This window comes from Erythrolamprus reginae, chromosome 4 (genome assembly GCF_031021105.1).
Source record: "Erythrolamprus reginae isolate rEryReg1 chromosome 4, rEryReg1.hap1, whole genome shotgun sequence".
NCBI lineage: Eukaryota > Metazoa > Chordata > Lepidosauria > Squamata > Dipsadidae > Erythrolamprus > Erythrolamprus reginae.
The window spans coordinates 40,316,742-40,332,843 of NC_091953.1; the positions used below are offsets into that span (position 1 = coordinate 40,316,742).

General features: G+C 41.1%; 1 protein-coding gene across 4 annotated transcripts in view; it reads right to left on the reverse strand.

Moving 5' to 3' along the window:
- IFT57 (intraflagellar transport 57) overlaps positions 1 to 16,102 on the reverse strand; it is a 38,856-nt gene that overhangs the window by 5,279 nt on the left and 17,475 nt on the right. For all 4 annotated transcript variants that reach the window (XR_011558965.1, XR_011558966.1, XM_070750106.1 and 1 more), the window contains exons 7-9: positions 10,054 to 10,125; positions 8,732 to 8,863; positions 6,814 to 6,876 (exon numbers count right to left, since the gene is read on the reverse strand). Coding sequence is in view for 2 of the 4 variants with exons in the window: in XM_070750106.1 (XP_070606207.1) it covers positions 6,814 to 6,876; positions 8,732 to 8,863; positions 10,054 to 10,125 (267 nt within the window). In the remaining 2 variants the exon portion in view is untranslated. The remainder of the gene's footprint in view (positions 1 to 6,813; positions 6,877 to 8,731; positions 8,864 to 10,053; positions 10,126 to 16,102) is intronic.

Genomic DNA, 16,102 nt, shown 5'->3' on the forward strand with positions numbered 1-16,102 from the left:
GTTTTCCTGTACACTGATGATGATGTATGTCCATTGTGTTCGAAGAGGACCTTGACATCTAACAGGTTGTGGACTGTCCACGATGTGTCCACGGGAAGCTGGTAAAGCCTGTACGAGTATCCTGAACTCTCTCTCTATTGCCTGAACAGATGGGGGACATGGCCAGGAGAGCTTTGCACCACTTTTATCTTATGTTCAAATCGTAATCATTTCTAAATCATGGGGCCTTGCTTATGGCCATTTATGCCTTGGCCTTCTCCTAAATAGATTTCTGCAATGTGCTCTATCTACATGGGATTCCCCTTAAAGACTACCCAGAAGTTGAGAATCATCCAAAATTCAGCATAATTGGTGCTAATGGACCCTTCAGTACACCTATGTAATACTATTATTTCAAGAGCTGAACTAGGTTCTAGTAATTGGTTACAATTCAAGGTGCTGCCTCTGGACAGTGGTATAAAGAAGATGGATCTTGACAGGCGTATGTTGGTTCCATTGCTAGGCAAAAGGGGCTGAAACATTTTTAAGGTCCATAACATGATGACACTTGGAAGTGGCTTAGGCAGATGTTTCTCTAATTCACGTAAGTATACGAAGGAGGAGGAAGTACAGCACAATCAGGCTTACAAGATTTTTTAATCTGATATTCTGAAATAATATAAATATCTTTCCTACTCATTTGAAAACTTTATGGAGACCGAACCTTGACTTGCTGTATTTTCTCTATTTTTTTCTTATTTTATGTATTCTTAAAAACTAAAAGTAAGTAGATGGTCATGTAAAAAAAAAAGCTTTATTTACTGAAGAACCAAGTTCTGTTTTTAAATCCATCTCCTAAACAGGATCATTCTTCTCTAAAGGTCAAGGAATCCTCCGGGTTCAGATATCACATTAAAACACGAGGTAGTTTGTTTATATTTGGATTCTGTAAACCATACGCAGCCTTTTTTAATTATATTTATTTTTTTAGAGCACAAGATGGCCATTCTGAAAACGGATGCAATAAGAATATGGCCTATTACAAAACATTTATTAATAAATTAAAAGGACAGTGCAACTGTCAATACAAGCCAGTTGCCAAGTGTCCAAATTTTGATTGCATAACAATTTGGGTGTGTAACAGCCATAAGTGTGAAAAACAGTCTTAACTCACTTTTACTAGTGCTATTGTAACTTTGAATACTGTATTTTTCAGAGTATAAGACCCACCCAAGTATAAGACACACCTAGATTTTAGAGGAGGAAAACAATAACAAAGTGCAGTGGTACCTCTACTTAACAACTTAATTCGTTCTGTGACCAGGTACTTAAGTAGAAAAGTTTGTAAGGAGAAGCAATTTTTCCCATAGAAATCAATGTAAAAGCAAATAATGTTTGAAAACCCATTAGGAAAGAAATAAAAGCTTGGAATTTGGGTAGGAGGAGGAGGACAGTCGCTGCCGGAGGAAGAAGGTGAGGTGATGGGAATCAAAAAAGTCCGAAACTTTAAAGCTCGCTCACTTTGTAGCTGGTGCCTTTCCTTCACTGTGGTGATTCCTCGGTTTGGCTGAAACCAAGTTGATCCGGCTGGGGTGAAGCACCCCCTTTTGCCTTTCCACACCCAGATGCTCCGGGAGGCAACCGGGTGTATAGGAGGCAGGACCAGGGAGTCACCACACGAAGTGGTTTATTCCCTCTCCAAGCGCCCAGAGAAAGAAAAATGCTTCATTTGCTTTGGACTGCAAAAGCCTCCTTAAGCGCCACCAAAAGGCTCCTCTGGCAGCCCAGAAAAGTCTGAGATGGCCAGGATTAAAGGGGGAATGGCAGGAAACTAGCTGGGCCTTCATGTGGCTATCAAATTTCCTGGGAAATTTTTCCGGGCTCGGGTTCTTAAGTAGAAAATGGTTTTTAAGAAGAGGCAAAAAAAATCTTGAACACCTGGTTCTTATGTAGAAAAGTTCTTAAGTAGAGGCGTTCTTAGGTAGAGGTACCACTGTATTCTGAACCAAATGGTGTAGTAATATATTTTTTAATAAAATGCTAGTGTAGCAGAATACTTTTAAAAACCATATATACTTTTTACAAACTTCAAACTTGACAGTTTTAAGACTTGTGGACTTCAAGTCCCAGAATTCCTCCTCTAGTCATGCTAGATAGGGTAATTAGAAGGCAAAACACAGTTTTTGCAAAAAAAAAAAATGGGCTATTTTTTGCCTGGGGTTTTTTTTTTTTTTTTGCCAAAATGGGGTGGGCAAAAAGTCTGGGAAGCCTGCAGAAAGCTCCTGGGTGCCGGGAGATGGCAAAAAGCCCCTGTTTTTGCAAAAAAGGGGTCATTTTAGTCCATTTTTTCACAAAAATGGGAGCCTTTTTGCCATCCCCCAGCATCCAGGAATTCTCTGCAGGCTTCCCAGTCCCTCTGTCCACCCCATTTTTGCGAAAAACGGTCCCGGGGGCGCAGAGCTTTGGGAGGCCAAAAATGGCTGCATTCGGTGTATAAGGCACCCCAAAATTTCCACCCTCTTTCCACTCTGAAAAATACAGTAGTTACTAAATAACTGGTTATGAGTTAAGGACTTCTTGTAGTTTCACTCAAATAGAAACAGTATGTGTTGAACACAAGAGAGGGGAACGCCACTAGAAGCTAAAACTGTGAAAAATATCAGCAACAGCATCTTGAGGAAGTCTTTGAGAGACTAGCATCTGGCTGTCGCTGTTGTAGCATCCTTTACAACCTGGCACAATCTTGAATGTCAAAAGCGCAGTAAGTAGCTGGAATATCTGCAGTCTAAGAGAAAAAAAGACCATTACCCTTCCTTAAGTAATGATGGTCTGTTTTCTTATCTCTTAGATGCAGTAAGTGCTGTTGTGAATTTCTGCTTATATGAGGGCTAGAGATACTCAAGTTACTTTATGCATATACAGTATACATAATGTCGGTAGTTTTGCTTTTTCATTATTTTCAAGTAAAGTAGATTCCCTAAAGTAAATCTGTCATTTGGCAAGATGCAGTGGCCAGTTCAAGTGGGAGACAAATAAAGATTACTTAGCTACACAACCACCTAAGAGCAAGGTATTCCAGCTGGCAAGAGACTGTGGGTGGAAAGAGCAGTATTGCTTGTGGCAGCCAGCCAAGTCAAACAGATGGAGAACAGGCTGGCTGCAGCAGCTCTGGGTTTTTTATGCCATTCTGCCTCAATGCTTAATAAAGTAAACATAATTTAAAATCAAGTGAAAATGGAAGAGGGTAAATGAATCACACTCAGACAACTGACCCGTGCTGAGGAATGCATAACTATGACATACTAATCTTTTTTTAAAAAAATCTAATACAGTATTGCCAACTATCCTACTGAAGCCCACAGAAATCCAACAAATTTAGGAAGGTATATGGAAGAAATGCTGCATACTAAAAACTAAGATGAGCGCTAAAGTGGAAGAAATACAGAAATCATAGTTAATATATTTTGCCAAGTTTAGTATAACTGAAACAGAGAGCCTCATAGGAAGGATGAAATTACTTCAAACTGGAAAGGTATGAAAAAGCAGAGCAAGTGGTTCCATAGCCAAAACAGCACTGTGTCTCTGAATTTCACATGCAATAGCAATAGCAAGTAGCACTTAGGCTTGTATACAGCTTCATAGTGTTTATGTAAGCCCTCTCTAAGTGGTTTACAGAGTCAGCATATTGCCCCCAACAATCTGGGTCCTCATTTTAGTGACCTCGGAAGGATGGAAGACTGAGTTAGCCTGCAATACTACATTGTAATCACCATGCCACTGTGGCAAACCTTTTCAATCTCATTTATTTATGATGGTAATTTGTCCAAGGGCTTTTTCACAGGATGGTTCGTACAAATTACAATTCTGGCTTGAATAGGCTATACTTATAATGGCTCTGTTAAAAAAAAAAGACTTTATACCTAAGATTTCCTTTTTCTACTGACATAATTAAAACACATGTGTATCTTGTTCAATTCTTAATGCATAAGAATAATCAATAATACAAAGCAGATAAATGAGAAAAGTCTATTATATAAATTAATTTGATTCTGATGAAACACTCACCAGAGGCCTTGCCTTTTAGTCATATGCTGTACATTCCTTTATTTAATATTAATATTTCATAAAATTTAAGTTATTTGAAAAGGAAAATCAGTAATTTGTTCATCCTTAACCATTTCACAGAAGCAGAGTACAGTAAATCATTTAATTGAGGTCAGTGAACTGGCTTCAGGGAGAGAACTGACAGAAGTGGAATTCTCAAGTGTCCATTCAGAGTGCTCTAAATTTCAAATCATACAACTTGTAACAACTAAGCCTTCATGAATACTTCAATATAAACCAATTGCTTACTTTTAATCAGGCACCCACAAGTTAAGACATTTAATTCTGTCATAAACATGCTAAACACCATATCCTATGTACTGAAGTAGTGGCCCAGCACCACTATTTTAATGTAATGAAATTTTATTGATTTATAAGATTTATATGGCTGCCTATCGTATACAATATAACCTTGGGAAGCTAATGGAGAAAAAAATCCAATATAAATTTGATAAAAGATACACACACAAAAACCTCACTCAATTAAAAACCATCATCCTCTAAATGAGACACCATAATAACCTCAAACTAATATTACATATGCTGGGTCAGCTCACAACCTGAATCAGCACCTTAATTAACAGCATATATTCATTGTCCTTACTGCACTCTGGACACATTTAGATTCTGATAACCTTCAGATGTTTGTTCAACACACTTCCAGTCTGAGGTGGGAATGATACTCACTAGAACAACTATGTGACATTGCACAGTGATGGCTCATCGCCAAAACTGCCAGAATAACTTTTTTCAGAAATTAAATATTGAAGAGATCATAAAATCCAGTGGTACCTTATACTGGAACAAACATGGTTTCAAACATCTCATCTTATGATTACAGCTTGGAAATGGCCACTGATAAGCAGAACTACTAACTCCCAATCCTTGTAGACAGTCCAGCAAATACCATGGTCAATGATATTTAATGTGCCAAAAAGCATAATGGGACCAAGAGAGATGGATTCTCCTATCAAGAAGGATGTTATCCATCAGGGTGGCCGATGCTGTTTCTATCCCATGACCAAATTTGATTAATGATTACTGACTGTATTATCTGTAGCTGAATGCCACATTAACAATAACCTTTCTCTAAAAAAAAAAGAAGACTGGAAACTAGGAAAAAAGTTGTCAAAATAGCTAATAGTTACAGTATAACCCTAACCCTAATAGTTAAGGGAAGTTTTAAAATAGTTAGGTCAAGGAAGAAATTTAACTTTAAAAAATGCATAATCCCCATAATCCTAGAAAACACTGACATTTTTCCTGATTCAGCTGATCTTTCACCAAGAGTCTGAAGGAATCAGCCGAACATGGAATAATAATAATAATAATAATAATAATAATAATAATAATAATAATAATAATAATAATAATAATTATTATTATTATTATTATTATTTATTGGATTTGTATGCCGCCCCTCTCCTCAGACTCGGGGTGGCTAACAACAATAATAAACACAACATGTACAATCCAATAATAAAAACAACTAAAAAACCCTATTATAAAACCAAACATACACACAAACATACCATGCATAACTTGTAATGGCCTAGGGGGAAGAGCTATCTCAACTCCCCCATGCCTGGCGGTATAAATGAGTCTTGAGTAGTTTACGAAAGACAGGGAGGGTGGGGGCAATTCTAATCTCCGGGGGGAGTTGGTTCCAGAGGGCCGGGGCCGCCACAGAGAAGGCTCTTCCCCTGGGGCCCGCCAAACGACATTGTTTAGTCGATGGGACCCGGAGAAGGCCAACTCTGTGGGACCTTATCGGTCGCTGGGATGCTATCAAAGTGACAGGTGGCAGAAATCATACAGGGGATCTTAACTTCTTTGGAGTCAATAAGCACAAATAAATACTGGATAACAACACAAGTTCCCATTTGATTAGCCACATTGGATAAGCTGCCCCAAATGCTTAAAATCAACCAGTAAACATTTCCACAGAGCCTTCCCTAAATGATCCTGATAATATGAAGAAAAACCAGGTAGGAATCTTTGGATGCTGGAAGTATAAAGAATTGATGTTTTGCCAATCTTATTACAATTACAGAGCCTTGAGGCTTGAACCTTATCAGAGCTTAGTTTCAGCCACTTCAGATTTTGTGCTACCATTACTCTGGGCATCTTTTCAATTATTTCTCTCCCTCAGCACAATAAACATATGGGATCAATGATTGAACAGAAGCCTTAAAGGAGTAATTTTATTGAGTATGTTGGTTGTTCTCATATTCCAGAGGTTGACTAAATGTGAGATAGAGTTGCCTGCCAAATTGTCAGGAAAATTAGCAAACCACACTTTAGATGCTTAGATGCTTAAGGGTGATCAATTTTGACCATGCCGACATCCAGAAGAGCCATAAGATCCCATTTTAGCAAAGAAGCAAATCTCAATACTGCAAAGGACAGATATCACCAGTTTCCATTTCCAGATTGATCTTCTTAGGTGATGAGACAGCAGTATCCCACTCACATGTCACAAAGATTACTTGGAACAGGCCCATAGTTGCCATGGAGTTCTTGAACTTAGAAGCTGTACCAAAAACCACCCTCTCAGTGCTTGGAAAATACAATCCCCATGACTATCAATCACTACCAGATTTTTGGAAGTAACAAATCCCAGTCTACACAATTATTTTTTTATATATATTTTTACCATATTTAAATATGACGGGAAACACATACTTATTCACTTTATATTAGATGTAATATCAAGATAAACAAATGTACCTCAGACAGAATTCTTGTCCTCTCTGTCACACCGCCACTTCCTTGCTGGTATTTCTCTTTGGCCTTTTGGAGGAAGGGAAAGGAAGAAATAGTAGGAAATGTTTAAATCAGGTGCAGAATTTCTATGAAAATGTCTCCTTGTAGAGGAACAATGCTAAATGTGAACATTTGCTAAATTTGTATGAGTTGAATTATAATATAAATACAGTGCTATCTCTACTTAAGAACTTAATTCGTTCCGTGACCAGGTTCTTAAGTAGAAAAGTTTGTAAGTAGAAGCAATTTTTCCCATAGGAATCAATGTAAAAGCAAATAATGCGTGCAAACTCATTAGGAAAGAAATAAAAGCTCGGAATTTGGGTGGGAGGAGGAGGAGGAGGAGGAAGAAGAGGAGGAGGACATTGCTACCTACTTCCTCTTCCTTCCCATGCTGAAGGGCTCCCGTCTTCTCTCGCTCGCTTTGTAGCCGGCGCTTTTCCTTCACTGTGGTGACTCCTCGGTTTGGCTGAAGTCGAGTTGATTCCAGCCGGGGCGAAGTGCCCCCTTTTGCCTTTCCACACCCAGATGCTCCGGGAGGCAACCTTGCGCCGGGTTTATGGGAGGCAGTGTGCAGGATTCACCACAGCGAAGTGGTTTATTCCCTCTCCAAGCACCCAGAGAAAGAAAAACGCTCCGTTTGCTCTGGGCTGCCAAAGCGTCACCGAAAGGCTCCTCTGGCAACCCAGAAAAGCCCAAGATAGCCAGAATTAAAGGGGGAATGGCAGGAAACTGGCTGGGCCTTCATGCCGCTTTCAAATTTCCTGGGAAATTTTTCCGGGCTCAGGTTCTTAAGTAGAAAATGGTTCTTAAGAAAAGGCAAAAAAATCTTGAACACCCGGTTCTTATCTAGAAAAGTTCTTAAGTAGAGCTGTTCTTAAATAGAGGTACCACTGTATACAGTATGTCATAGAAATGTAAAATCTTTTTATGTGACAACACTGAAGAAATGACACTTGGCTGCAACGTAAAGTAGTGAGTATATAGTTTGTATAGCAGTGTACATGTGCTGTCCCCCTAAAATGCAACACAAAGTCATAAATGTCTAAATTGCTGGCAACATTACTAAGTGATAATGCCCAACTGGGGGCCAAAGTGTCAATATTTTGTGTGGCCACCATTATTTTCCAGCACTGCCTTAACCCTCTTAGCATAAAGTTCACCAGAGCTTCACAGGTTGCCACTGGAGTCCTCTTCCACTCCTCCATGATGACATCACAGAGCTGGTGGATGTTAGAGACCTTGTTCACCTCCACCTTCCATTTCAGGATGCCCCACAGATGCTCAAGTGAGTTCACTTTTGTATACTTAGTACACTCAGGGGTGTACTCACTTTTGTTGCCATTAGTATAGACATTAATGGCCATGTGTGTTGCGTTATTTTTGAGGGGGAAGCACATTTAGAATAGAATAGAATAGAATAGAATTCTTTATTGTCCAAGTGTGATTGACTGGTGAATTTGACTGGTGCATATGCTTTCAGTGTACATAAAAGAAAATATACATTTGTCAAGAATCATGAGGTACAACACTTAATGATTGTCATAGGGGTCAAATAAGCAATGAAGAAACAATATTAATAGAAATCTTAAGGATACAAGCAACAAATTACAGTCCTACCATCATAAGTGAGAGGAGACGGGTGATAGGAATGATAAGAACTGTTTACACTGTTATACAAACTGTGTACTCACTACTTTACATTATAGCCAAGTGTCATTTTTTCAGTGTTGTCACATGAAAAGATATACTTAAATATTTACAAAATGCAAGGGGTGTACTAACTTCTGTTACATACTGTGCAACATATTAAAAAAACATTCAGTTAGCAATAAAAGCAGCACAATACTATAAAAATACTTTAAAAAGCAAAATAGATTACCTCACTCAAAAGTGCTTGTGCAGAACGATATTCTTGAACCAAATGCTCCAGCTGACTGTTAATATACTTTTCTCTACTGCTAACCTTTTCCAGAGTTCTGCTGATTTCATTATGAAGCTTGTCAAGATAGCCCTGTAAAAATTTGACAAATGTGTTAATTATCATTGAAAATGATTAGGATCTAAAGTTCTCCTAAACTGTTAGTAAACAGTTCTAACATATCCAAAAGAAAGTCCAATGGAATTTCTCTTAACACTTTTTCATTTGAACATCAGCCCACATTCCATGTCCATAGCTTTGAAAACTATACCAAGTTTTAAAATCACATCTGCAGTATTAGAGAAATACAAACACAAAGAACACTTTAGAAAGTCCTTTGAAGCAAAGTAACACTATGCTGGAAAAAATATTTTTAATTTTGTAATACTGAAAATATCCAATAGTGGATCCAAAGTACTTATGCTATTTTTCTATCTGGATTAAGTTTACTTATATCAAGGAACATATAATAAAATCCTATCACTAACTCCAGGGTAAACACTCTAGTTTCTCAATTATTTTGCACTTGAAAAGTTTAAATAATGAAATAGGATGTATGCTGTTAGCCCTTCTGAGTAATTTAATTTTGAGTGTAAAATAATTAACACTCTGCATCTGGATTCTGTAAACACTTTTGTAGCCTCAATACTTATTCATACTTGTTGCTCTTGTTAAAATTAAATCAATAAATATTCTTAATAAAAAAGGTCTTGCAACTATATCTCAGAATGATAGCTAACAGTTTAGAGTTGTACAGTGTTCATCTGCTCTTCATAGGTGTCAAAAACTTATAATATTAGATTTCATTATTAGGAACCCTAAGGTTTTAAACATTAATATGTCACACATTCATCTTGGTGGTTAGCACCATTTTAAAATTACCAGCTAACATCTCTCAGAGGAAAATACTGATAATCTCGAAACAGTGCAGAAATCTCATTTGGAAGCAAAATCTTCCCAACATGTTGACCAAACCCAGTTACTTACAGCAATCTCCTAAAATAGGCATCATATAAAAATAGCTTGTTGGCAGAGACATCCCAATTCAAAAGGAAAAGAGATGCCTGGGGGGAAATACTTTTTATTCTTTAGAAATTGTTTCAGAGAGAAAGCTGATGTTATAGGCCTTGGCAATCCTTGATGGAAATAATGTAACAACAGAATATTGTCACAATTATGTTGTAATAATGTAACAACATACTACAATTAATTAATAGCATGCAGTAGCTGAATTGCCATAATGACATTCAGAAAGTCATTTCTGGATTACATATCAGACTTACACGGGTATCTTTTAAAGCTGATTCAATTCCATCTTGGTGCTGATGCATTTGATCCACGTGGATTCGCCAATCCTAAATAAAAAAACTGAAAATCTTTAGAATTTCGAAAGAACTAATAAACAACCAAAGAAATTTAACTTCGCCAAAACCCCTTCTAAGTATGCAATTGAGATGAAAAGTAGGTTTGAATTGCTGGATAAAGCCTAGAAGATGTTCAATGTACCAGAGCAAGAAATTCAAGCAATTATCACTGAAGCAAGAGTTGACAATATACCATAAAAGAAACCAGAAAAATGCAAAAGTGGCTCTCAGATGAAACCATCAGAATAGCCAAGTAAAGAAAAGCAGTCAAAGCACTGCAAAATAAGAGAAAGCATGGACATTGAACAGATTGCCAAAAAGCAGCAAGGAAAGACAGCAAAGTTTAGAATAGAATAGAATTTTTATTGGCCAAGTGTGATTGGACACACAAGGAATTTGTCTTGGTGCATATGCTCTCAGCGTACATAAAATAAAATATACGTTTGTCAAGAATCATGTGGTACAACACTTAATGATTGTTATAGGGGTCAAATAAGCAATGAAGAAGCAATACAGTGGTACCTCAAGATACGAACCCCTCGTCTTACGAACAACTCGTGATACGAACCCGGGGTTCAGAAAAAAATTGCCTCTTCCTACGAACTTTTTTCAAGTTACGAACGCGTTCGGAGGCTCCTGGGAAATAGGAAGGAGTGGGGCCAATTGAAATTCTCCCATCTGCAGCGTCATCGGTCTCCGAGCAGACTCTCCCTCAATTTCGCCCGAGGGAGAGTCTGCCCGGAGACCGATGACGCTGCAGATGGGAGAATTTCAATTGGCCCCACTCCTTCCTGGAGGTTGCTAATTCCTAACTTCTAGGAAGCCCCATTCTGGGCTCAGCAGCCTTTCCATGATCCCTTCCCTTGGCGCAGAGAAGGAACCGGCGGGGAATCCCACTGCCTGATCCAAAGGGATTCACAGGATCTTCCTTGGAGGGGGACGGGAAGGACCTCAGGAGGGGAGGGGTGAGGCAGGGCGGGGCCAGGCAAGGGAGGCCAGAAGGAGGGCTACCGGCTGTTTTAAAAGGTGACAGCCGGGCTGGGGGGCTTCCCAGCAACCCCCCCCAGCCCGGCTGTGACCTTTTAAAACGGCCGCGCGGCTTCCCAGCCATCTCCCGAAGCCAAATGCCAAACCCAAACTTCCGGGTTCGCCGTTCGGAGGCTCCTGGGAATCAGGAAGGAGTGGGGCCAATTGAAATTCTCCCATCTGCAGCGTCATCGGTCTCCGGGCAGACTCTCCCTCGGCCGAAATTGAGAGAGAGTCTGCCTGGAGACCGATGACGCTGCAGATGGAAGAATTTCAATTGGCCCCACTCCTTCCTATTTCCCAGGAGCCTCCAAACGGCGAACCCGGAAGTTTGGGTTTGGCATTTGGCTTCGGGAGATGGCTGGGAAGCCGCGCGGCCGTTTTAAAAGGTCACAGCCGGGCTGGGGGGGTTTGCCGGGAAGCCCCCCAGCCCGGCTGGGAAGCCGCGGGGCTGTTTTAAAAGGTCACAGCCGGGCGGCAGCGGGGGTTTTTTTTTTGGTTGCACGGATTAATTGACTTTACATTGTTTCCTATGGGAAACAATGTTTCGTCTTACGAACCTTTCGTGTTACGAACCTCCCCCTGGAACCAATCTTGAGGTTTCACTGTATTAATAAAAATCTTAGGATATAAGTAACAAGTTTCAGTCATACAGTCAACATGGGAGGAAATGGGTGATAGGAATGATGAGAAAAACTAGTAGAATAGAAGTGCAGATTTAGTAGAAAGTCTGACACTGGAACCAGAATTGCAAGCACCTAAAAGATGACAATATGAAGATACATGCCAAGAATGCATTTGTGCAAATCAGAAGGATTTGAACACCATTACTGCTAATAAAAGCATTATCAAAAAAGAAGAAGGAAAATAAAACTGTCTGACCAATGATGTGTCGAGAATAAATAGATAGCTTCAAAAGTGGCACTCATGACCATATTACACATCTATCCTAGATCATGGAGTGGGGAGGAAAATCTCAAGAATACAAGAAAGCCTTTGATTGTGTCAATCAAGACAAGTTGTGGAGAGTCCTAAATGACTTGTGGATGACAACACATTTATCAAATTGGTGTGGTTGCTAGGAAACTATTGTGCCATGTGGAAACACGTACTGGTTCGGGATAGAAAAAGGCATGCAGCAAGGTTGTATTCTTTCAGCTGTTTCTTATTCAAAGTAGGCTGAAGTGATCATGAGGAAGCTGGAACTAGAAGAATTAACAATCAAGGGTAACAATTGGATTAAAAATCACTAACAATCTTTGATATGCTGATGATATCTCTCTCCTCTTAGAAACCAAAGTTCTGAATTATTTGATCACAACAATTAAAAAAGAAAACAAGAAAATGTGTCCTCTTCCTGAACATCAAAAACAACAAACATATAACCACTGCAAAATTGGAAATGTCAAAATAACAACTGATGGAGAAGACATCAAAAGCATGCAAGAATTCACTTTCCTATGATTGCAGATTGATCAAAGCAATGAATGCCATCCAGAAATAAAGCATCGAATTGCACTGGATTGCTCAGCAATGAACATGAATTGAGTATGGTAAAGTATGGCACATCACCCTGGAATTCAAAGGCCAATTAGTTTTCACAATTGTGTTGTTCATATGCATTTGCAGTTGCAAAAGTTGGATCATGCGGGGTGGGGGGAGTCTATTTGTTTGAACTTTGATGCTAAAGAAGGCTCTCCTGCACATTCCTTGAACAAGAAAGATGATAAACAAGAAAGTATATAAAACCAGGGGTATTGCTGGAATCTTACAATTCATAGTTTTACTCTATTTTAGCTAAGAACGTTTTACACATCCCAACAGTTCCCGTGCCAACCTGCATATAACAAGGTACAGGATTGCAAAAAAAAAAAATCTTTAACATAAAGGTGTCTCAATTGACTACTCAAGGTACACACTTTAAAATTGACATTTATAATTATAGTAACAGGAAATCACATAATTTAGCAGAAATGTTCTGAATAAAAAATAATAATTGAAGGTGTAGGAAGGAAGGGAGAAGGGAATTGCAATACTTGAACAAACTGAATAAAGTGTAATCTCTTTACCATCTAAAATAATAACTACTCTGATTTCCTAGAAAATACTCTGCAAAGCTGCAGTTATCCACTGACTGCGCTGAATGATGGCTTGAGTAATCACTATTTTTTTCTGTCTGCATTGATTGGAATAATGATGGGCAGCAATGAAAACTTTAATACTGTATGCCAAAACACAGTCACATTTGAGATAGCAGAAATGTGATTTAGTAATTTCCTTGATATATAAAGAATAATTTAAGTACTTGATTTCAACACCCCATGTTAAAAGAGAAACATTACAATACAAGAGAGGAGTTAAGTGAAATGATCAAAAGCTGAATTGGCAATGTTGATTAGAAATAAATAGAAGAACTAGAATAAATGGAATTGATATATTTAAGGAGAGTTAGATGGAGATGAAAAGTTATGGGTGAGTGTGTAAACATTCAATTAAACATCCAATAAAGAGCCAAGCAAGTACAAACAAACAAAATAGATCTATGGATAAACAGCAGAAAACAGTAGAATTAGGATGTGGTTCAATAGAATATACTGTATTAGGCAAAGAGGTAATCTTCACTTAACAATCATTCGTTCAATGAGAGTTTGAATTCACAAGTGTTGAAATAATGGTAGTTATGGAAGATCAAAATTTGAGCTCTGGGCAGCTTGTCTGCATATATAATCACTGTGTGTGCTTCAATTTCCCCGCATCCACCTATCTCGCCCATGTCTGCTTTTTTGTCATTCTGTACTCTACCACTGCCTCTCAGCTGACCTTCACTGTTATTTTCTGTCACTGCTGACAAGACATGCCTGACTGACCCTTCTTGAACCAGAGGGGACTAGAGCGGAGGGAAGTATGACAAGACAGGAAAAGTGAAAGGTTCTCACTTAATGATGGTGCACCTCACCTACTGGCCATAGCTGGAACTGCTGTCACTAAGTGGTTTAATCACATAATGTTTTCTTGAAAATTGTGGTGTCAATTACAATTGTTAAGTAATGACTACCCATACACTGCAGCCATGAGAAATCAATGAACCTTCTACATGAGCTCAAGTGAGTAGACTTAGGAAAATTAATTCAGTATTTTTCGGATTATAAGACACACTGGAGTATAAGACGCACCTTAATTTTTGGGGAAGAAAATTAGAAACAAGCTGATTGGATCAGCCTCCCGGAATACCCCCAATCAGCTGTTCCCAGAGGTGAATTTTAGCATAAGAACATAAGAAGAGCCATGCTGAATCGGGCCAAAGCCCATAGAATCCAGCATTCTGTGTCACACAGTGGCCCACCAATTGTACATGGCGATCTTGAGCAGAAAGAGAAGGCAATACCCTCCCTCCTTTCCCTTGACCCCAAATAGTTCCCAAGGGAATCCTGACTGCCTCAACCAACATAGAAGTGGCACATGGACATCCGTTTCAATAACCACCGTATAGCAATAGGTTCATTCGTTATGAGCTCTGTGCCTTGCTAATTTTCTGCCTCTGAAACCTCCATTTCAGAAAAAAAAATTCTGAAGCTTCATTTCAGAGGCTTTTTTCAGTTTCTAAAATCTTCGTTTGAGAGGATGGGCAGGGCTACATTATAGTATAAGACACACCCAGATTTTTACTCTCTTTTTTGGAAGGGATCTTCCAAAAGAAATACAGTACAGTGATCCCCCGGTTATTGCGTCCCTGACCATTGCGAACAGGGTAATTCGCGATTTTTCAACCCGGAAGTCAAAATACCATCTACGCATGCGTGCCCTTTTTTTCTATGGGCACGCATGCGTAGATGGCAACCGGGAGATCAGCTGCTGGGCGGCTTCCCTGGGTCTTCCCCCTCTTGCTGGCATCAGCGAGGAGTTTCCCCACCGCCCACGCAAACTCTTCGCTGCCGCTCGCCCGCCCTTCGCCTGCCCACGCCGTTCGCATCCCCCTCTTGCTGGCGGGAGGGCGAGAAGCCCTCCCCAGCACCCGCTCGCCCGCCCTTCGCCCTGGCGGAGAAATTCCAGCCCCCACCTGGTCCCGCCCGATCCTCCTCCCTGACGCAGCTCGCCCTCCCATGGCCGCTTCCTCCACCCTCCATCGCAAGCCCTCGCCACCACAGCCAACGCGCGCTGCGATCTTCAAGCCCGGCTCCTTTCGGCCCAGCATCCCGGGCCAAGCAGCTGCCTTCCGTGACTGAGCCTGGCTGGCCCGGAAGATCGTAGCGCGCGTTGGCTGCAGCGGCGAGCGAAGCCAAGCCGGCAGCAATGTCGCCGCCGCTGCAGCCAACGCGCACTACGATCTTCCGGGCCAGCCAGGCTCAGTCACGGAAGGCAGCCGCTTGGCCCGGGATGCTGGGCCGAGAGGAGCCGGGCTTGATCCGCTGAGCTTGGCTGGCCCGGAAGATCGTAGCGCGCGTTGGCTGCAGCGGCGGCGACATTGCTGCCGGCTTGGCTTCGCTCGCTCGCCGCTGAGGAGCCGAAGATTGGGGGGCGGCGCGGCGAGCGAAGCCAAGCCGGCAGCAATGTCGCCGCCGCTGCAGCCAACGCGCGCTACGATCTTCCGGGCCAGCCAGGCTCAGCGGATCAAGCCCGGCTCCTCTCGGCCCAGCATCCCGGGCCAAGCGGCTGCCTTCCGTGACTGAGCCTGGCTGGCCCGGAAGATCGTAGCGCGCGTTGGCTGCAGCGGCGGCGACATTGCTGCCGGCTTGGCTTCGCTCGCTCGCCGCTGAGGAGCCGAAGATTGGGGGGTGGCACGGCGAGCGAAGCCAAGCCGGCAGCAATGTTGCCGCCGCTGCAGCCAACGCGCGCTACGATCTTCCGGGCCAGCCAGGCTCAGTCACGGAAGGCAGCCGCTTGGCCCGGGATGCTGGGCCGAGAGGAGCCGGCCTTGATCCGCTGAGCCTGGCTGGCCCGGAAG